The 23003-nt window shown below is 41.2% G+C and overlaps 2 protein-coding genes across 7 annotated transcripts in view; one reads left to right on the top strand and one right to left on the bottom strand.

Moving 5' to 3' along the window:
- Lrch1 (leucine rich repeats and calponin homology domain containing 1) overlaps positions 1-13205 on the top strand; it is a 204739-nt gene extending 191534 nt beyond the window's left edge. For 2 of the 3 annotated variants that reach the window (XM_087586448.1, XM_087586442.1), the window contains one exon: positions 12702-13205. In XM_087586448.1, the coding sequence (XP_087442574.1) occupies positions 12702-12740 (39 nt within the window). In that variant the 3' untranslated portion in view covers positions 12741-13205. The remainder of the gene's footprint in view (positions 1-12701) is intronic. The other variant, XM_087586443.1, reaches the window with a different exon arrangement.
- Positions 1760-21263, bottom strand: Esd (esterase D). 4 transcript variants are annotated; one of them, NM_001106051.3, is given in 9 exon segments: positions 1760-1980; positions 5932-6099; positions 6772-6870; positions 7975-8094; positions 9864-9988; positions 10827-10925; positions 13578-13666; positions 15973-16047; positions 21215-21263. In NM_001106051.3, coding segments are annotated over 8 exon segments (849 nt in total). In that variant the 5' UTR covers positions 16041-16047; positions 21215-21263; the 3' UTR covers positions 1760-1899.
- Positions 21264-23003: the final 1740 nt, after the last annotated feature.

The following is a 23003-nucleotide window of genomic DNA, read 5'->3' as shown; positions in this document are numbered from 1 at the left end:
CATCAAACAGCTAAACTAAACCCTCTCCCTTGAGTTCCCCTTTTCAGGGTATTTTACTCACAGCAACAGAAGGTACTACTACATGTTCATGGCTCCCGATTTCATACGTTGACGTGCATCATGTACCTTCTTTGACCATCATTTACTGTGTACTCTTGGCTGAGTGTACATATATAAGCTCTGCTGCTTAGGTTTTTGTCAAGTTGACACAAGCCAGAATCATCTGGGGAGAGGGAACCTGAACTTAGAAAAACACCATCAGACTGGCTATAGGCAAGTCTGTGAGGCGTTCTTCTGATCGATGTGGGAGAGGCTGGCCTACAAAGGCAGGTGATCCTGGCTTGTATAAGGCTGACCAAGTTACATGCTGTGTTCCTCCATGGTCTGCTTCAGTTGTCTTAATCCCTGCCCTGCCTTTCTCTCATGATGACTGCAAAGCAACACATTCCTCCCCAGGTTGCCTTTGGCCATGATTTTTATAATAGCACCCACCTAGTTAAGAAAGAAAAATCCCTAAAGTGGGGCTAGGGAGACAGCTGCTAGTAAAGGACTAATCTCACAAGCATGAAGATGTGAGCATAAACCCTAGACCTCATTTTACAGGGCCCAGTGTGGTGGGTAGGCAACTCCAAAACTGAGGAGGCAAAGCTGGAGGACCCTAGAGAGGCTGGCCTCTCTTGGAGAGCTACAGAACAATGAGATCCTGTCTGGAAGGAGATGGGCAGCATCTTCCTGAGATCATGCCTGAGGTGGTCTTTGGGCATTCACAAACATGCACACACATACACAAACAAGTCCTAAAACTGCTATGACAAAAAACTTGGGGCAGTATTTACAGCTACAGAATTTAGACTTTATTAGATTGTCCTGTAGGCAAGTCTGTAAGGACATCTTCTTGACTGATATGAGGATCTAGTCCACTATGGCAGCGCTGCCTCTGGGCATGTGGTCCTGGGTACACTAAGAAAGCAAGCTAAGCAAGCCATGGAGAGTAAATGAATCAATAAGGAGCATTACTTTTCTAATACTGGCCCTGACTTCTCTCAGTGACTATGACGTGTCAGATGAAACAAACCCTTTCTTCCCCACGTTGTTTTACCCTGTAACACAAGAAAAGAGAAAACAGGACGCAGCCTTTGGTTCATCAAAGGCAATCAAGCTTCATGCCATGTTTCAGAAAGCTTATCTATTAAGTTCCTCAGGGAGCAGTGTGGTTATTTAACGACCAATGACTTCTCTGCAAGCTCACCAAGTTAAACCTTTCCATGTAACTAAGATAAAGTATTTGTTTATAGTAGCATACAGTTTATCTCCTTATTCTCAGAATGGGTATTATATAATCTCGAGAGACTCAAAAAACCCCCAAACAATATTTACAAATGCATTCAGCTCAACAGGGAAGAAAAGATTGGACTGAGAATGAGGAAGTCTGCACAGACAGCTGTGGAATGGTAGGTATTTACTCAAGGCTTCTGTGCCCAATTCCCTGTACTCTTAACGACTGGCTATCAAATGCCTTCTAAAAATCAGACCCTTGATAGACAGAAGAGAAAGGTACACAGTAAGAAGAGCTAGTGGACTACATCTGAAGGGCTGAAAAATTTGTGCTGAATTCCCTTTAAGTCCTCAGACACTCACCACCAAGAGAACTGCACTCACGGTCTATGACGAGACTACTGAACAGATTTCCACGTGACTCAGAAGACTATCGGGCATTAAAGTCCTATGTGAATAGTGGTAAAATAACTCTTTAAACCAGAAAGTTTGATATGTTTATTCAGAAAAGTGATTCAACTGCAGGAGCATGATCTTTTCAGAGGAAATCCAAAATCTTTTTGTCAGCAATCCTGTTGATTCCAACTTTTATCATCCTGATGAGATTCTCTTGTCTGAAGCTCTTCATGCATTCAGGTACTTGGCATGATGCCTGATGTGGTCAGTGATGAAGGTTGCGATGAAGTAGTAGCTATGATCATAACCCTAGAAGACAAAATAAGACACTGACCCACCCTTCAGAAACTCCGTCTGCTATGATTCTTTTGACCTCTCCTATCATTTAATAGATGTGTACACAGTCTAAATTTTTAAGTACAGTTTAATCAAAATCAAAGTTGTCATCTTTGTACTTGATTTAGAAAGCAGCAAAAATATGAAGGGGAATCAAGCATTCCGCATATCCTAGTTTCTAACGTCATTAATGTGCAAAGAGAAGCAACGGTACACCGACTAAATGTGCAAAGGGGACATGTGCCACACTGACAAGCAGAATCAGGTTAGAAACGTGGGCTGGAGGTGTTAATTCTCAGAGACAGCACATCTGACCTAATAACAACAATATCCAAAGACAAAGGAAGTGCATACAATCAATGTGGAGAAGGGCCCTGAAGGCTTTAGCACTGTTAGGAAGTCAGTTTAGCCATCACACATCAAAGTCAGGAGTGATGTCTCCGGCCAGGGAGATGGCTCTGTTGGTAAAGTGCTTGCTTTGCAGTCACGAGGACATGCATTCAATCTCTAGAACCACAATGGGGCGAAAAACAGGCCAGGTGTGTGGTGGCTGCACTGTAACTCTAGTGAGAGGAGGGGAGTCCTTGGAGCTGGCTGGCCAGCCACAATAGCTTAAGCAGCTTCCCAGGGCGGAGAGATTGCATCTTTTTTAAATGGTGACAGTATCTGAGAAATGGTACTGATGTTTACTGTTGGCCTTTACACGCAGAAGCACACATGTAATTCCTGCACCCTCCCCTACCACCAGAGAGAAAGGGGGAGGGAGTCTCCTACCCATATCTTATCTTTGAGATGAAGGGAATAATTCATCAAACCCTCCGTCAATGGGGCAAGCAGAGGGAAAATGTGATGTGCCAAGCAGCTGAGTTAGAGATGAACCTACCCCAGCGACAAAACCCACTGCCAGAGGGGATGGAGGTGGAAAGCACCCCGGATTCAACAGGAAATCACTGCCAGTGTGGACAACTCCCAGTGCCCTCCTGGATAATGCCGTGTCTTCAGTGTGGAAGAGCGTCAGACGGGAAGCTCGTTACGGTCAAGACCACACCCTGGAATTACTTGGCTTCCATTTCTCACTGGTTAGGGTTATGGCTGCTACCTGCCATAGAGTTTTTAAACTACAAGAAGGAGTTTAAAAGTATCGACAGAAAAGGCAAGAGAACACACTGAGCCACTGCTGTTCTGTGTGCCATCCACGACAGGGTTCCAGTTCTAGTTCTTAGTCTTATTAAATGAGCTCCTTTTGCTACACACTTGAACTAATTAGTCAGTTTGGCTTCCGCAATCACCTATATTTAGTGACACTTGAAGGCCTTTTCTTCTCTCCTGCAAATGTTAAATGGGAAACCTAAGAAAGGCTGGCTGTGGCACTGTACACACTTTCAGTCCTCACTGAGCTCTCAGAAAGGAAGCCGTGCTCCACTACACCATGGATACTACACCGAAAGGCCGTGCTTTCCTGCTTATTTCCTAGATCCAACTGGAAAAGCTCAGGCTGCCCCGTGAGTTAATGAAGAAGACAGTTGAAAGACCTCCATTTGTTTATTAACAGTCAAGAGTCTAGGTGCTGGGGGCCTTGCACTGAGACAGAGAGATGCATGGAGGTCCAAGCAGCCCCAGAATCTTCAAAGACACCCCGAAGGGGGGGGTACTAGCCTTCCTCTTTCTCTTTTCCAAGATGGAAATACTGTTTCTGGATGTTCCTTCACTATTAGGCCATGAATATTTCTCCTTATTTTGTAACTTCAGTAACTAAAAACAGGACAGTTGATGCCCTATTTTTTTAGAACCAGAGTCTCTACACACTGTCTACATAGTGCTTTTTGAAAATCCAATTTAGATGCCACAGAGCCCCAGATTAAACCTCTATGAGATAAATAAATATCCTCAAGAACTAATCCTTTCCTGTTGAGCAATCTTTTTTGAGAACCGACAAAGCACAAACATGAGCTAAGAACGTCCGACATGACAGACACACAGTGAAGGGGGATAAAATGGGACAAGACTGCAGTCATTTTTGTCTCTTTTTATATAAAACCTGTTTTTTTCAAAACACCTATTTCCTAAGAAGATAGTTATGCTTATAACTAATGATTAAGCCAGTGATTAAAAAAAATAGCAAAAATCCATCAAGAGAGTCAAACCACAAAACCTAACATACAGAGCACCACCTCTGAGACCCGGGGGACTTTAAGGGCAGAGGCTGCGCAGCCACCCTCGAGTGGCCCTCGGCAACCACCGCTCAGCAGTGTCCACTCCGCTGACCAATTACAGCACAGCTAAGGAAGTCCACTTCAGACCTCGCAACTACTCTTCTTGCCTTTGCCGACAGGAAAATGAACCAAAACATTGGGCCTCACTTCAAGACTCTGAATGGCAATTTTATTAAGTTCCTATACTCTTAGAAGAATGTACTATTCTGTCTTGGCTCCTCCCAAGAGAGCCAAACTCATTTCTTCATTGCTTGGGGTACAGACAGGCATTTTAGAAATTAACATACTGACTATGGTTTTCCCCTCATTAACGTCATCCATGTTCTAACTCTAGGTTGTTATTTAATAAGCTTCAAATATGCTCACACTTTGCTGGGGAAGAGATTTGTCTACAGAAAAATCAGAATTTCCCGGCCCAGCCTTCGGGGAGGCACACAAAGTATCCAACATGCTAATGCAGTTACAGTCTTCTGAACAAAATATGATTACAGCTTACAGCTACAGGTGATCAGTTCAACACAGTGCCAAACTCATGACCAAACTGGAATTGGGGCTTCTCAGGTTGGCTATTGAACTAAACGCAATTGTGATGGGAAATATTGAAACAAACTTAAAAAAATGCTATTACTTAAGGATGGAATACACACACACAGACCTACTATATGGGGATAAATATCTGTGTGTGTGTGTGTGTGTGTGTGTGTGTGTGTGTAAGCACATACATACATACTTATATATATACAATACATACAGATATACATTTGTATGTATATTTGTATGTATTCCATATGATCAAACTACCCTGGTAAACATGGAGTTACTAGTCCTGTGTAAGCTAGAGAGGTAGCGTGCAATGCCCAGCTTCCTCTCGGGTGAGCTCTTACTCATCCCTTTAGCACACAGCCTAGAAAAGGCTAGAATGATGACAGGACAAAAACTGTGGTCGTGATCTTGTTTAAGAGTCCTGGCTCTACTACACGGTACGACAGTAGGTAAGACATTTACAAGTATTCTCTAAGGATGGCATATCTATAAAACAGAAGTGGAGGAAAGGAATGGCTTCCTTTGCTAGAATGAAGACTGCAGATAAGCTAATGCTATGAACACAGTATGAACTGCAGTGGACCACAGAGCACACTGGCCAGATCTGCTTCACTGCAGTTGGACTTTAAGTAGACATGTCTGACACAGTCACTACCTTTAAGCTTGAACAAGTAAGTTTTTATAAATCATGATCATATATGGTTTTCAGTGTTCAGTTTCACCTTGAAATGGACATTTTGTTTATATGTTTGGAAACTTATGAATAGTTTTTGAAAAATAAAAGTAAAATTTCTAAAACCAGAGCAGTACAAAAAGGTGAATTGTGCACAATCAAGAAAGTCTGTAAGCCAAGCGTGATTCCCTCTTGTAGGCCTGGGACTGCAGGCAGCACGTTAGCAACAGGAAGCGAGAGCCTGGAACTCCCTGCTTTGTGCAGCCTGCTGAGGGCAAGACTGCTCCTGTTTGTCACTGCAAAGCTGCTTATTTGAATCAGATCTGGCCTCTTCTCACAAGCTTCACTTCAGATGCCTTAATGGAATTAAAAACTCTTTCTGCCAGCATGACCCTATATTTTAAAGTATCTACAATTAAGTTAAGAGAACTGTATGTAATCTTGCTTTTGAAAAGTATTGCTATTTGGATCAAGCTAAGGTTTCCTAATACTTGCCTCTTGTAGCCTAAAAACAACAGGGATTTTCTTTTCTGTGCAGGCAGCGATGAAGTTGTCAGGGAGTAACTGGCCATTCGAGAGGAACTCGTCATCTTTCCCCTGATCAATTAGTATGTCAATCTGTGGACCCGAGTAGGACTTCACGAGACAGGTCGCATCGTACGCCTGTAAAATGAGGAAACATTGAAGACTTCAAAGTGTCCAGAGCGATATTTTCCAGAACAGACTGTACTAGAACCAAAACTAAACTAAAAATTATCTTAACTTTTAGTCTAAGTCCGTCAGATGTCCAATTTGTTTTTTTTTTTAAATTAATTTAGAAGTACTGGTAACTTAGAAACGTAAAAGCAATCACCAGCAGAGAGAGTAGTTTCAGGAAACTTCCATGATCCGGAACCACTACAAACCAAGGTGACTATTACATAGCCGTCCGTGGGTATCTGAGGATTGGCTCTGCAGCCCTCAACACCTGCAAGGCTTAAGTAACAAACACAACAGCAATGCCTGCCTGTAACTCACACTCGTCCTCCTGGGTACTTTAAATCACCTCAGGTTCTCCTGGGTCCTGCTACAGTGCTAGGTGAGGTAGCAGAGAGCAAAGGTGATGGGGAAGGTCTGGACATGCAAACTGCAAACCTAACTAAAGCCAAAGTGTCTTCTGGTTTACTCTACAGATGTAGACCCATACGCATAGAGGAGTACTATAGGATCTCAACATATACACTTACGGTGTGTGTGTGTGTGTGTGTGTGTGTGTGTGTGTGTGTGTGTGTGTGCCCGAGTGTGCATAACAAACCTGAAAACTTAAGAATGAGTACAGAATCAGCCATCACCTACCTTCCATTTACTTTGATCTGGTCCCAAATATCCATTAAAAGCTTTTTTGCCCCAAGGACAGAGCACAGGGTTGCAAATTGGAGCAAATGCAGATACAGACTTCAGAGACAAAAGGAAATTTAAAAATAAGTTATATTTTGCTAAATCAAATATAGATGTTTAGAGCTTGCAACATCTGACTTAAGACAAAAACCCTGCACCTGTAGCCCCTTCACACCACAGCTTTGGATAATCTGTCAAAACCTCACACCAAACTGCTTAATGCAAGCAAGCCTTAAACAAAAGTTCAGAGTTTCTACCTTTAAGCTGATGATCTAAATGCTGGTGCCTTCCTTAGTGAACCTGTCACTAAGTGAGGCATTTCTCTTCAGCAGTACCACAGACGCAAGGTCTGCCTCACCATGCTGGCATTTCCATCACAGCTTTCTGCTCTGACAATGCTGACTCTCAACAGGCCAATAGGGCATCTCTTGGCTTTAGAATTCTCATTCTGTATAATTCACAGTGCTATTCCTACTTTTTAAAAGACAAAAACCTAAGGTCACTTTTCTACTTTAGACCATCAGTTCACTGATCACTGTATGAAAATTGGAAAAGCGAACCCTGTGTTCTAGTCTTGTGTTGTGGAACCGCTCTGAGCAACGCCTGCATTTCAGCAGGAAGCCTGAAGTGACTGCCTCCCTTGCACAGGAGAGGAGGAGACAGATGAAACTGAGCTCACGATGCCAAACAGCCTGGGTTGTAACACATGCATCCCCTTCTAAGCGTACTTCATCTCAGCTGCTGAAGCCTTATAGAAAGTGTGTATGTGGGGGTGGGGGCTGCTGAGAGATATTTTACAACCAAGCTGCATTTCAATTCAGAGCACTAAGAACATAAAATATGAGTGTTCTCCACTATAGGCAATCAAATTCAGCATTACAAACTTGTTTCTTTGTGAAAAAACCATATAAATGAAATACAGATAGTGTCGTGGTGCAAAGGGTAGGATGAAAATGAAAGCTGTGAGTTCCCTTACATCCACCGGGCCCCCAAGAGCCATTCCGGTGGCACGCTGAGGCTTATGATCTTACTGTGTGCGTCATGTGGTCACGCTTTACTCCTTCTGCCAACCTCAGGAAACCCCAGCCACAGGAATGTTTAATTCCCAATTCTAAAGCCACTCCCCAGAAGTGTTTATCAATGAAGCTAGTGTTATCTTACTCTGTATTTTCCAGGATTTTTCAAAGCGCAAATCAGAGCTCCGTGACCTCCCATGGAGTGACCAAAAATAGATATCCTCTGTGGGTCCACTGGGAAATTGGCATTTATGAGTTGTGGAAGCTAGAAAGAATTTAATAACATGGTAAAAGAGCTCAGAGGAGATAAGTCCGACTTTTCCAAAGCAATATGTTAGAGGCACAGTCAGTACATCAAAAGCATAATTGTACAGGCGAAAACTAAAAGAAGGAAAGCCCCCAGTAGACAATGGTTACTCATATGAAAAATATGTGTGTGGATGTTTTCTTGAAGTCTAACAGTGCACACCGTCTGAGCTTTGTGAGTGTAAATACAGTTTGTAATCGCCAACATTACAGAGGATACGTGAAAGAATACTATGTACTAGAGAGAAAGCTATACATTCATGAGGCTACAGTAAAGAATAAACCATGGCATAGCCGTGGGTAAACAAACAGCGAACAATTAGATGGCAGGAACTGATATACACTTTCCAATTAGGAAGTGCTCAGAGCTGGTGAGAGGGTAAAGGCACTTGCCTCTAAGCTTGACAACCCGAGTCTGATTCCAGGGACCCACACAGTAATCAATACATCAGAGAAGCTTGCACACCCATGTTTCCTGCCCTGCTGTTCACAATACCTGAATTATGGAATCAGCCTAGATGTACATCAACAGAACAGGTAACAAAAATGTGGAGCATATGCATGGATTGTATTCAGCCATGAAGAGTGAAATTCTGTCATTTGCAAGAAAAAGGATCTAACTAGATTCCAGAATAACATGCTAAATGATAGTTAACATTCATTTACTTACACGAACAGTTCACACTTTCTCTCATTTGTGGATCCTAAAGTCTACATGGATACATAAAACCATTCTGTGTATATGACATGAAAGAAACAGGTAGAGTGTCAAAACGCAACGTGATGTTGTTATCTACACAGCCCACATGTAAGAATGGGACAACCAAGAACAAAAGCACACAAAGACCAAACACATTTTAAGTAAGTTTACTGTTTTGGGCTGGGCTGTACTCAGACCTATCCCAGAATGCAAGTGGCCATATGCTGCGGGTTGGACATGTCTGAGAGAGGAATAACTCACAGAGGGAATGGAGAAGTTAACGGGCTGTGTGGGTACTGCTTGTAGGAAACTGCTGAAACCTAGTACAATGTACAGTGAACATATGCTGACAGGGAAAACCACCAATGTAATCAATATAAACACAAATCAATAACAGGGAGACCACCAACATAATCAATATAAACAGAAATCAATAACAGGGAAACCACTAACATAATATAAAAACACAGATCAATAAAATTTAAAAGCCCCACCACAACATAACTGCCATCTAAGGTGTACACAGTATGGGTGACTGGGTGCTGACATGTGCCTCAGTGGTAGTTCTTGCCGAGTATGCATGAGATCCATCATGCAAACAACAAACAATTCACCCCAGACTCCATGAGACTGCATTGTAATTGTTTCTGCGTTTTTACAATACATGTGATTAAATCCAGGAAATGCATATACTGATATAAATATTATTAAAAGAAATCAGGCTTTGTCCTTTTCCCTTTCTAATCAAGTACTTACTTGCTTCAGGGACACCTGACTGAAGCAGCTCCGGGACATGAAGGGCTGTTCCGTGTGCTATGTTCTGACATAACTTGGGAAGTGTCACAGATCTGAATACAGTTATAAAAATCCTTGAATCCCCACTTACTGTTAACTTAAACTGCAGGAACTATAATACTAGGAAAACCAGTGTCGTTCCTCTACTAAAATTCTCAGGCTTGGAAGGGTTTTGTATGTAAAACCACACTCCCCGTGCTCACAGTTAATAATTACAAGACAAACTGGATTACCTCCTCTGTTACGTAAGAGTACATTCTGTAGTTAGTGTTCCAAGGATCCTCAGTGGCGTTCACAAAAAACCCCGCACCAGTGCCGAAGTCCCAGCTGTCATCTTCTCCTTTAATATTGCAGCCACCTGGCAAGGGAGAGTTAGGCTTTCACCTACTCTGCAGTGAGTACCCATGTTTGGGACTCTATGGCTGGGTACAGTGGCAACTACCTATAATGTCCGCACTTGGGAGGCTGAGACAGGATACTCATTAGTCAGCCTGTCAGCCTATGTAGCCTAGGCTACCCTCACTGCACATGCTGTTAGCTGAATATGTGAGCCCACACAATGGAACGCTCACAGAACACTGAATCTTCTACTTTTTGAGACACGGAATGGGATTCGACTGTGCCCTTTTACCTCGAATGGTACATGCCACTTGTGCTGGCCAACGAGGTAAGAAGGAATGATCTTCCAACCACAGAATTCAGGGTCAAGGTAAACTACCCTAGCTTGAACTTCCCCTCATATTCCAAAGCTATGCATCCTTACTCTGTTACAAGTGGCTCATGTGCTCTTTACTTTCCATGACGGTGTGATGATGCTTTCCCTGCAATTCCCCCAGACTGCCAACACTTCTGTAATTCCCTTCACCACTATGACCCTGAGGAGATAGACGTCAATGTTAAAGATCACGTCATCCCGTTTCCCCACTCTACTCCCAGGATGGTATTTTAGAATCGTGTTGCTGCTTGAATGACCAAAAATAACAGCAAAAACTTGAGAGGAATTGTATAATGGGTATTATTCTACTCATAAAGCTTAGATTTAGGGGTTGGGGATTTAGCTCAGTGGTAGAGCGCTTGCCTAGGAAGTGCAAGGCCCTGGGTTCGGTCCCCAGCTCCGAAAAAAAGAACCAAAAAAAAAAAAGGCTTAGATTTAAAGATCTAGTGGTTTATAAAGCATTTCAGACAAGGATACTTACGGGGGCTGGTATCAGGAGCAATGACCACAAGGCCATGTTCTGAGGCAGCTTGTTGACAGCCAGACTTTGATATGAAATTTTGTTCTGTGCAAGTTAAACCTGAGAATGAAAAAAGGTTGTTATGTTAAGCTACATTGTGAGTATTCTATAAGCTTTAATATTTTATTATACAGAAGATCAGCTAGCTCAGAGTTATTAGCTACCTGACATTGCTGTCAGAGTGGGCAAAAGTGAACTAGCAATAGCGCTGAATATTAGCAACAATGAAGCTTACTGAGGTAAATATGCTACAAACTATAAAACATTTACAGTTACTAGCCTACGACAGACAGACGAGAGGTTAAGAGTGCTCATAAGCAGTAACAGGAAAGTCGACAGCTGAATGCTCTTGGGACCTACAGAATTGCCTTCAGACAAGATCCTTACTGCATCTCCACTTGGTCATTTCAAGACCAGAGACAGAACCGACTGCCCCTTCCTCATCAGCAGACCATATATGACTGTATATATGTAATGTCCCTTGAATGGCACCTTGGACACAGTGAGCATCTGAGAAATCAGGATTCATTTCCAAGGTCTATTTTCAGCATCTCACTAATGCACCTATCCTGTCATTGGATGTAAACAAATAGGACCCGCATTTATACTCACAAAGCCCCGATGGCATTCACTGTTAGATCTCAATTCTGAGTCGGGTCTCTAAGCGAAGGGTAAGACTTTACTAACTCACTACAAATAGGTAGCAGAAAAAGCACAGGTTTGGACTAACTCTGACAACTGCATGTGACCTGGGACAGTCCTTAGCTTCTGTAGGCCTGTCTTCTATGAAGTAAATATCTTTAGGAGTACAATTAGCATGTTTTCTAATTAAGTATCTAATTTTATTGCTACTGTCGCTGGCATGTCTAATACACTTCTAAGAAAAAAAATTGTGGTTTGAATGAGGAATACCCCATAGGCTCAAGCATTTGAACACTCAGTCTGCAGGTGATGGCACTGTTCGGGTATAGAATGCATGTGTGCTCATAGATAACCACTAGGGGAGGCAAGAACATTAAACATACAGGGCTATCTCTTCAATGGGCAAAATATATAACCTGTTTTCCACCCAGAAGGCTGAGAGCAGATTTGGTTAATACCCTGGTGACTTTGTCACTATCTGTGTGGCTGAGACCTCACCACGTCTTCCCCCAGGCCCTTATCATAAGCTTGTTTTTCTCAGTTAAATTATACAACCTATATTTATGGAAGATGTCAGATGTAGTCAAGCTATAAAACCCATCTTTATGGAAGGTGTCCTACATGCTTTACAAAGAGTTTCAATGTAATCATGTCTTAAGCTTTGTTGTGCACACAGGACTGAGGTAATTAACACCAGGAAGCTTTTTTCACCACACTGTGCCGTGGTTAAATGTGTCTCATAAACGACTCAAAGTCAGACTCTGGAAACTGGAACCAACACTGGCTACTGGGACATGTTGAACTGAACTTCCTTCTTGCTTCCCCTGGATCAGCATGGTGTAGACAGCCCCCACATCTGGGGAAATTTAAAAGCTACACACTAGAAGAATTCTATCACTGGGGAGAGGCTTTGGAGTATAAACCCACTCTCTTCCTGATTTCCGCGCTTCGTGCTTTCAGAGAGGGAGGAACCTTACAGACTGCTGCTTCTGCGCCCGTGCAATGCTGCTTTCAGCCATGCTTCCCCGGCGTAATGGACTCTCAGCCTCTCTGGAGGCTAATAAACTCTCCTTTCTATGAGGCACCGCTCAGCATTCTGTTTTATCTCAGGGAAAGAAAGAAACTAAGACAGAAATGTTCTTTTTTTTTCTTGTTAAAATATAATGTTTGTTTTCTTTTTCACACTGGCATTAGGGAATTCTCCTTGATAGACGCCTGGGTAGGATTTGTTAACATAAGAAAGAATTGTTGGAAGGAAACCAGCCTCTGTGACAACCGCTGTAACTCTCCCTATGTTTGCTCTGATGAAGATGTGCTCGTCTTTTATGGAAGAGAAGTAAACACGGGCTCGGAACTCCTGTGCACCCCGCTCTCACCATGTACTCTACAGCCTGATTGGAAACACTAACCACGGTTAAGAAGCACCGTGTTCTCTGGACTCCTTCAACCGCTGCCGGGAAGCGCTGTGGAGTTCAGTACTCGGACACATCTAGGAAGTTACTTGTCTGAGTTTCGAATGCATGAAGCTCTGCGTTCCAGTTCTAACCAACAGTGTTCTGTTCGACCGCCAAGGTCTTTGCAAACTCCAGAAACGCTTAGGCAGGTACGAATTATGTGTAAGACGGCCAAGCCTTTATCAGTGAGTGCTACACTTTACAGCTGAGTTACTTGGTCTAATTAAAAAGGAAATGAAAATTTAATTCTCTAAGTCTGAAGTTTTTCTCAAGATAAAGTTACAAAACAGAGTATGATAGCCTTTTCAATTTTAAAAACAGTATTTATTTTATTACTTTTTAATGATGTGTACTATGTGTGCACGTGTGAGTAGGGTAGCTGTGCCCTCAGAATCTAGCAGATGGTGTTGGATCTGTAGTTACAGCAAGTTGTTAGCTGTTTGACGTGGATTCTAGAAGCCACGCTGGAGTCTAGAACAGAAATGCTCTTAACCACTGAGCTGTCTCTCCAGCCCCATCCGAAGTTTCTGATAAATGACTCAAAAAGTATATAAGTAGGTCACAATAAAAAGGTAAGGAAAAACTCCTTTGTGAAATTCAAAAATAAAATACTTACCAGACAGCCAGTAAAGTGCAGGGCACTTTGCACTCTCAGCCTGGGGTGGTAGGTAGATAGCAAATTTCATTTTACATTTCAGCTCAACACTGTAATATCACAGAAAAAAGTAATGCCCTTCATTAATCAGGACAGAAACTAAATAATTTAGCAGTTTATAAAAAGGAAGAGTATTCAATAAAGAATTTTTAAGCATGTGATTTAACATTTAACATCCAAAGGAAGTATCAACATTTAAGATATGTACTTAACCCCTTAAAGAATGAAGTCAGTTTAGTGCACTGAGCCATTCTGCAGCCTGAGCCTATGCTTTGAGGCAGCATACATTCTACATGTTAAATGTGATTCTCAATGTAGCACTTCTATTAAAACGTCTGTATTCCTATGAGATATGACACACAATAACTCCTATAAAAAAGGGATTCCAAAACATGTGTTCAGTTCTGCGCTTGCTTCTAGGCACTGAGGTGTTCCGCATCCTTCCTCTGTCTTCACGAGTGTTTTATCAGAGCTACTGTGCTACAGCTTGACGCCTGTCTCCAGATCCCTGGTCCCCAGCTCTCAGTCGACCCCATATGGGTCCTGGGGTGTGGTGGCTGGAACAGGAATGGCCCACACTGATTCATAGATTTGAGTCTTAGTCACAGGGGAGTGACAGTATTTGAAAGGATTAAAAAGTGTAGTCTTGTCAAGAAAGTGTTTCACTGGAGGGTGAGCTTTGAGGTTTCAAAGCCGATGTCTACGGATCAGGCTATAGCTCTGACTACTTCTGCAGCACCATGTCTGCCTACTGCCACACTCCCCACCGTGATGATAACGAACTAAATTCTCAAAGTCTAAGCAAGCCCCAATTAAATGCTTTCTTATGTAAGAGTTGCCTTGGTCTTGGTGTCTCTTCATAGCAACAGAACAGTGACTAAGACATGGAGATCAAAGAACCCAGGCACATGAGCCTCGATGGCTAATGCCTTTACGTACTGAGCCATCTTGCCAGCTCTAGATTTATTTATTCTTTGCAGCAACACAATTTTATTTTTCAAACTCTTTAGCACACCTGTTGGATTTCTCTGACTGGTTTAATTTTCTTACTCTTTTGCCTTATACTACTTTCTAGAAAATTCAATTGAGCATTGTCATCTCTGTTACCAAATTATGATTTCTGGGTGCTTGGGTATTTTTAATAGTACTGACCACTAGGGACTGAGGTCAGTGTGACATCTGAAGCTAGGTCTGCAGTCTACTACTCAGTGCCTTTTCCTTATGCCCTCTCCTGTATGTAGCACACCATCTTTCAAATTGGGGCCTTACTCAGGTATCTAGAGGCTCTTTACTGTCTACTAACATCTCACAGTGAAACACTAAGTGAATGGTTCACAGCAGTATGCCTGGTGAGTCTGTTAATGTTTCACTGCTCAGTTGGGTCTAGCTAGACGAGTTTATTAAAAGTTCCTCATCACAGCACCAGTTCTTCTGGCATAGTCAAATCCATGAGAAGAAAGCCTAACCCACAGAATTGGCAGGCGCTGGGAAAACTTCAGTGTCTATTCTTTCTGTATCTGCTTGCACTGTTTCTTCCTTCATCAACTGTGTCTGGAGTTCCCCAGTGCAAGCTGTCTACCTTTGATGGGTAATAAACCCTCAGTCTTTGACCAAACCGGGAAAGCAGCAATCTGACTACATACAATGTTGAGACAATCTGAGAGCTCTCTGATTTTTAAAATAAACTTTTAACTCCCTAATCACCTTGTTTCTCAACTCTATGTTTATCTTTCCACTGATGTCAGTACATCTTAGAAATCACTTCTTAGATTAGAATTTAGTTTTCTAGGCTTTGTTAATACGTTAGCTGGTTGTGTGCCTATCTGCATCTTTTGCTTCTAAAATATTGTTCTTAGCTCCTGACCTCTGCTTCTTTATCTTTTTCTTGGAGCACATGCACATATTGAGGTGTGTGTGTGTGTGTGTGTGTGTGTGTGTGTGTGTGTGTGTTGAGTGCATTTGTGTGTGTGTGTATATATATGTGTATTTAATGCATTTACATAATGATATATTAATTAGATTTCAGGAGATGAGGGAGGCAAATATGTCTGCCTATGCTGCCAATTTAATGAAGTTCAGGTTTCTTTATTATATTAGAGGATTCACAAGGAAGACGTTCTCTGAATTTTTAATAACACAGATGGTTTTCCAGAAAATTCCAGAAGGCTATCAACCCCAACAGTCTATAGGCTCTCTTTTCTCTTATAGCACTCAATCTAGAAACAATTAAGTTTGGTAACACCATTAGATAGACAGTGCAAGTCAGGTAGAGAAAGCAGGTTTATAAGTGAAAGTTTTGTTCAAAACTACAACAAATCAGATAATCAAAATCAAATGAGAGTTACCTTACACTTACCTGCTATGTTCAAAAACTTTCTGGAGCCCGCCAAAGCACTTGTTGCTGGAAATCTGTTTTAGTTCCATTCTTCTCCTGTGACGAAGATGAATCCCATTAACTAAAGGCTTTTTTTTCAGGATGGGTTTCTCTGCGTAGCTGTAGCCCTAGATGTTTTGGTACTCACTTCATAGACTAGGCTGGCTTCAAATGGGATTAAAGTGCTGAGGTTGAAGGCGCCTGCCATCGCATGCCCAGCGTATGAAAGGCATTTTAGTTTCTGAAACCCTTGAAACAAAACTGTTCTCGGATCAATTATCTAAACACAGCAGTTTTCACGCTCATATGTACGCCACTGGCACTGGCTTGATTCTAGAAAAGGTCAGTATTTTGGTATATCATACATGAGTATTGCTGCTATTACTGTGGTTATGGACTGCCTCACATTCTTTCAAAACAGTTCCTAGGCTACTGATTAATTTAGACAATTACTGAACACTTACAGCACCACAGACATTTTATATGCACATCTATGAGTCTGTGCAAGAAACTGACAAGAGATTTTTGTTTGATCAACATTTCTCCTTTCAAACAAATCAACAAGCAATTGTAAGCCTGTTAGCTGTCAACTAAGGAATAGCTCATCGTCAGAAACTCTTGAAGCCTGCCAATTAATTCCTTTTCTCTGAAACGAATCTGTTTGATTCTCATATGAAGATAAATTTAATCACATATAAATATATTATCTTTCAACAGAAAATGTGTGGAAAAAGCTGGAAATTCATTTTTTATCATGAATATCTATTATATAGAGAAGAATTGAACTGATTCTGATGTATATCTGGCATAGAAAGATTTCCTTCCCACTTGAAGCACTTTTTTTGTTGTTTTTGTTTTTTTGTTTTTTTCTGGAGCTGAGGACCGCTCTATCTACCACTAAGCTAAATCCTCAACCCCCCTGAAGCACTTTTTATATAATATGAAATATAAAATAAAGTGGCAGACACCAGGAAGAGGTGTTACCACCCCGGTGGTCTTCTCAGTGATGTCACTCACTCCCCGTGTGTTGAGTGAATGCTATTCCAGGCTACTATTAGAAGTGTAACACTAATTCACTTTGAAAAGTGAATTTTGGACATTTTTTTTTGTACAATTAAGAGTGATTTCAGTCCTGCCTTTTAATCTGGATACTTAGCTGTAAACTAGAGAACTGTGATTTGAACTTTGGTGGGCTGACAGCAGAGATCTTAGCTGCTCTGTAGTCCTGCCACCTAGAGGATCATGGAACTTTCTTTTCTCTTTCATAAAAAAGATGAGCCAATTCCACAGGAGTAGGGTAGTTACACATTCACAAAGTACCCTCTAACTATAGATAGCTTGATTATAACATATGAAATATTACATTTTAATGTTTTGTATATGATTGCAAATATCGCTTATCTGCCACAAGGATATTTATCATATGAACATGACAGAGTATTCCATAACATGTTATTGTTCTACATAAATTTCAGTTATTTTTACTCGCACATGTACCTAGAACATTAACATTATGAAGTCAGTGTATATATTTTTATAGACATAGGAATGAGACCAAAGAATACGATTTATTTGTTAAATTACTCTACAATGAAATCTTGTTTCCTTAAGCCTAGCAAAATTACATCTGCTTCCTTAAAACATGGCAGGCTGAGTCCAAGTCTGGTCCTAAGAAGCACCTAAGAACTATTGCTATTGCTATTTGCAGAGCTCATGAATAATGTTTTAAGCTTCTTCCATACTTTGAGAAACTTAAAAAAGAAGACCTGGTCTTTTTTGTGTCATTTTAAACTGTTACTCCCCTATCTGAATAAACTAAAGCTATTTTATTTCTTCTGCTCTTGGACTGTTGCATAATTCTAAGTCAGAACTTTTCATTTGGCCATAAGAAACAGGGCTAAAATAATTTTTTAGCTTTTCTTTCTTTGACATTCTATCAAGTTTTTAAACATTTTCTCCTATTTTTTTAAATGAAGAACAAATACAAAAAAAAATCACATGGTCATTTTAATAAATGTAGAAGAGGACTATGACAAAATCCAATATGCCTTCATGATACAAGTCCCAGAGAAAGTAGAATTGGAAGGAACATACTTAAGCATGATAAACACATATGAAATTACCCACAGCTGATGTCATCTTTAAAAGAAAAGTGTATTAAAGCATCCCCATGAAGTTCGGGAGTAAAACAAGGATGTATACTATCCCCACTCCTTTTCTTTTCAGAAGGTGAAATCCTTTAATTATTAATGAAATCTTGGGGTTCCAGATTTTTTTCCTATTTTTATTGGATTCTTTTTTATTTACATTTCAAATGTTATCCCCTTTCCCCGTTTCCTGTCCATAGACCCCTATCCCATTCCCCCTCCCCCTTCTTCTATGACGGTGTTCCCCCACCCACCCATTCACCCCTTCCCACCTCCCCACTATTATTTGTTTTATAAATTTAATTTTAAATCAAGTAAACAAGATATAATTATATATTAGATGATTATATTTTTCAATAAAACCTTTTTGTATGGAAAACAACTATTCGAAGCCATATATTATCATTTTAACTGAGCCACAAAAAAAAAAAAAACAAACCTGAAAGTTAAATTTGCCTGTCCAATTGCTAGTTTTTTTTTAATCTGTACCAAAGAGCAGACACATTTTTGTCTGCACCAAACGGTAGCAAAAATATTTTATTTTGTTTATTTTTTTTTTTTTTGGTTCTTTTTTTTCGGAGCTGGGGACCGAACCCAGGGCCTTGCGCTTTCTAGGTAAGCGCTCTACCACTGAGCTAAATCCCCAGCCCCGCAAAAATATTTTAAAATAAGATTTTAAGATAAAAACATTTTAAAAAGAAGAAGTGGATTATAATCAGGACATGTTTACCACAGCACAGGCTACCCAGAGGTTACACACACCTTGTATTTTCACAGAGACATTCTTGAGGTGGGTGATTGTTGACCTGGGACAAAACCTCAGCCTCCCAATTTACTTAATACAATCAGGACAGGGAGGACATCCTACAGAGATGACAGTGACCCTGTGAGAAGGTAGCAGAGCTGTAGAGGAAAGACAACACCCATGGACAGACTTCACAGAACCATTTGCAGAGCTCAGTGGGCTCCTTAAAACGTGAGACCAATCACATGGGTTTTATCAGCAGAAAAGAACACTCATCACTTATAATCAAATTTATGATGAGAAAAATAAGTGAGCTACCATCTCCTCCCCAGCTCCGAAAAAAGAGCCTCGTCAGGTGCTCACTACATGAGGCACTGTGGAGAAGGGGCTGCCTCTGTGGGAGAGGCCATCTATGTATAAGTAGCGCCCTCAAGCTCTTCCATGGGATGAAAGGTGGATGCAGAAGACAGCAATATTGATGGGACTGGTCCTGTGAATCAACCCTGAAGATTGTGGGATTATGTCTTAGTTTTTATAGAAAGTTTGTGAAAATTAGAAACAGGAAAAAAAAGCTGATAAAAATTTTAAAACAGTTTACATAACAGTATAATGTTAAATAGTTCTGGGGTTTGGGGATTTAGCTCAGCGGTAGAGCGCTTGCCTAGGGAGTACAAGGCCCTGGGTTCGGTCCCCAGGTCCGGAAAAAAAATAGTTCTAAAAACTACAAAGTTTATAAAATAAAAAATTAAAGTGTGCTAAGGTTGATTTATTATTGAATAAGATATTTTACAATAAATCAAATATAGCTTGTTTGTGAAATCTACAAGCATATCCTAAGGCTTCTGGGCTGCTTACATTCGTAGCAGAATTTACTCACTGATTTGCTTTAGACCTGTAAGCTCTAGTGACAAAAATCAGTCTTTTACTGACATAGTATTTGTTGAGAATCTTTTATGTTGTATTTTACTACATACACCTCCTTTGTGTGAGGCCACACCAGCAGCTGCCATTGTGTTAGAACTGCCTACCATAGTCTGTACGTTGTACATGTTCACCGGAGGCTTGCAGAACCTCATTCTGGCATGCTCACACAGGAATGAACTTTGTTAAGAGTACATTCTCAGGACCTATCCTACTTGTAAGGATAGAGTTGTGTAACTGTACCTATTTGCCACAAGGCTTACTTAGGGTTCAGTCACAAACCTTTGACAATGAAAACACACTTTTGCTGCTTTGGGGAGGGCACAAATTCACAGTACTGACCACCACCTTCCTTGCTAAGAACTCTATTTCACTCCTACCCCCCACCTCCCCTGCCCTATGCCCCATTCCCAGTTCTCTTCACATACTTCCCCCACAGTCCCTAAATTTCAACCACATTTTCTGGGTTGAAAAAAAATCTAAATCTGTTTTTTTATATTCAATCTTTTTAAGCATTAGTGCTTAAAATTTCTATAGCTATAGGAAAACCCAACACATTTAAAATTAAACTTAGGACCTTCATTTTCAAGCCAGCTGTCTTCTTCAAGATCCTTGCTTGTACAGCCTATCTTATATCTGAAGTGCCTCAAAGTTGAACTTTAAGGCTTCGTTGCGCATGCCTGAATTCCAGCAGAGGCTGGTGGATCTCCATTCGAAGCCAGCTTGGTCTACGAAGTGAGTTCTAGGGCAGTCAGAACTACAACGTCTCAAAAATAAATAAAAAATCCTAGTATCATCAATATATATGCTAATTAAAACCTTAGTCTACTTTCTTACTGGTATGTCCTACTACAAACAATACCGTTATAGAAGCCCGGGGTTTCTCTTCTCAAAGAATGCCTAAAGGCCTAATATGGCCTACATAAAAATTAGTGAATTTTATTAATTTTCAAAAAACTGTAAATGCCATCTTTCTGGCGACTCAACTACAAATGACCTATTGCGAGAAGCCTATTCCAGAATTAGTATCACTGGGCACGGTCTCGCGCGCACTGAGGTCGATGCCTCGGGGTCCTGGTGGCATCGCTCGCAGCCCAGGCTGGGTTTCAGGAAGGAAAGCGTTCCCGGGGTCCCGCGGGGGAGTGCTCAGCGAAATGCTGTACCGGCGCGTACTCCGCCAACCCGCGCTTCCCAGAAAGCCTGGTGCCTCAGGTCACACATTGTTTCCAGCTCCCCGAAATTAAAGCGATTAGCAGGTCCGGTGGAACGAGGCCAGCCCTGCCGCAGCGAAAACGGTGCAGAGATCGTCACCACTCTCCGCTACTATCCCCATCTTAACTCTAGACGTCCGCGCACAGCCGCCCCAGACCAGGTAGAGAATTACTGGAACTCACCACCCACGCCGTCTTACCTTGGTGAGGTTCCGAACTCTCCAGAAAAGAAGGGCGGAGCTTCCGCCTAGAGCCTGAGCTCCCGGGGCCTCGCCCCTCCTCACAAGGCCGTTCCCGAGAGCCTTTTCGCGCGTTCCTGTTAACGCTGTGTGTCTTGGTGTCCCGAGAGTGTGTTTGTTGTGACACTGGACCTCTATAGCGTGCCTCACATGCTTCCAGAAGGCACCAAGAGGATGAGCGCTAGTATACCAGCCGGCCTCCCCCAGTTAACTTGTGGAAAGGACTTGTATGTGACTCTGCAGTTGTTTAGAAACCTGAACAGAAACTTCAAATTTCCGATTTGAAGAATTTCCAACTCTTCACTGTGCACCCGATTGAGTTGGAGCTTCTAGGGGGAGGACACAGTAACTCTAGCAATGTCCATTTTTTTTCCCCTCTTCTCTCAATAAAAGTTGAACTGTGTAAGAGTTTCTGGTTAATTATTTACAGCAGATCTCAACTTCATCCAATGTAGCCAGCAAGTGTACTTTGTTCAGAAAACTAAATACTACAAGTAGTTTTTAAAATCAGTACTTAGGCTGCTAGGTTGTGAATACTATATTGTCTGGCTTACTGAACATGGCAGCCTGTGCACCTGCAACAGACCGATCAGTCAGAGGGACCCAGCTCTGTATATAGACTCTGCATTTTAGTTTTGCTGGGAGACTTGCAAAGTATGCGGCTAGTCTTGCTAAAAAACAACAAGTAGGTGAACTGAACTCAGTGGAATATAACCTAAGGGTGGATGAGCTGCCACGCAGAAAGTTGCTTTTCTGTGTCATGTGAGAGGCATTTGTGTACCTGTTAAATGGTTAAAAGAATGTTATTTTGAGAATTCATTAAGGTAGATGATGATGATAATAATAATAATAATAATAATAATAATAATAATAATAATAAAAAAATGTAACTCCGACTAGCCTGGAACTTACTATGTAGACCAAGCTGGTCTTGAACTCAGAAATGCCCCTGTCTTCTGAACACTGGGATTAAAGGTGTACTCTACCATTCCCAGGATAACTACTTTTTTTTTTTCTGGAGCTGAGGATTGAACCCAGGGCCTTGCGCTTGCTAGGCAAGATAACTACTTTTAAATGTAATTTACTGAAAGGTAATTTTTTTCAAACTGAGCTTCACAACCAAAATAATAAAAGAATACACAAGTCTGCAAATTCTTTTTAATTGTTAAATGTTTGAACAAAGTTTAAAGAGTGTTTGCTCAATTAGTATCTTGATCTCTTTGAGGTGCAGACAGACTAACTTACTCAAAGGGTTCTTGTATCTATATGAGGTGGGTAACAATCATGACAGTTTCTCTCAGTCAGCATAAAATTATACTCGATCAAAACTTCTATGCTCAAGAATATTAATAGTATATATCGTTATTTGGGTATGAAAGTAAAGAAAACGGAATCAGAAAGTAATGTTGATATTTCTGGTAATGAAAATGAATGGTTATTAGTCACTTAAAGAAATGTGTCCAAAATTACCTAGAGCAGTGGTTCTCAACCTTCCTAATACTGTGACCATTTAATATAGTTCCTTGTGTTGTGGTGACTCCTAATCATAAAATTATTTTGTTGCTACTTTATAGCTGTAATTTTGCTACTGTTATGAATCACAATGTTAATGTCTGTTTTTTGATGGCTTTACATGGTCCCTGTGAAAGGGTCATTTGGCCCTCCAGAGGGGTTGCAACCAACAGGTTAAGAACTGCTGATGTATAGGCATGCGGCTGAGAATATTCAGTTTCTCAGTTTGAATGAATAT

This window comes from Rattus norvegicus, chromosome 15 (assembly GCF_021556685.1).
Source record: "Rattus norvegicus strain SHRSP/BbbUtx chromosome 15, alternate assembly SHRSP_T2T, whole genome shotgun sequence".
Lineage (NCBI taxonomy): Eukaryota > Metazoa > Chordata > Mammalia > Rodentia > Muridae > Rattus > Rattus norvegicus.
This window is presented reverse-complemented; position numbering and strand designations above follow the sequence as displayed.

Coding starts and splice junctions, on each gene's coding strand:
- Esd (XM_087585392.1), bottom strand. CDS start 16,040: ATGGAACTAAAACAGATTTCCAGCAACAAGTGCTTTGGCGGGCTCCAG. Junction 10,926..13,577: donor TGCACTTTACTGGCTGTCTG/GTAAGTATTTTA, acceptor TTTCATTCTCAG/GTTTAACTTGCACAGAACAA. Junction 1,981..5,931: donor TTGTTTTTAGGCTACAAGAG/GCAAGTATTAGG, acceptor TTTGTCTTCTAG/GGTTATGATCATAGCTACTA.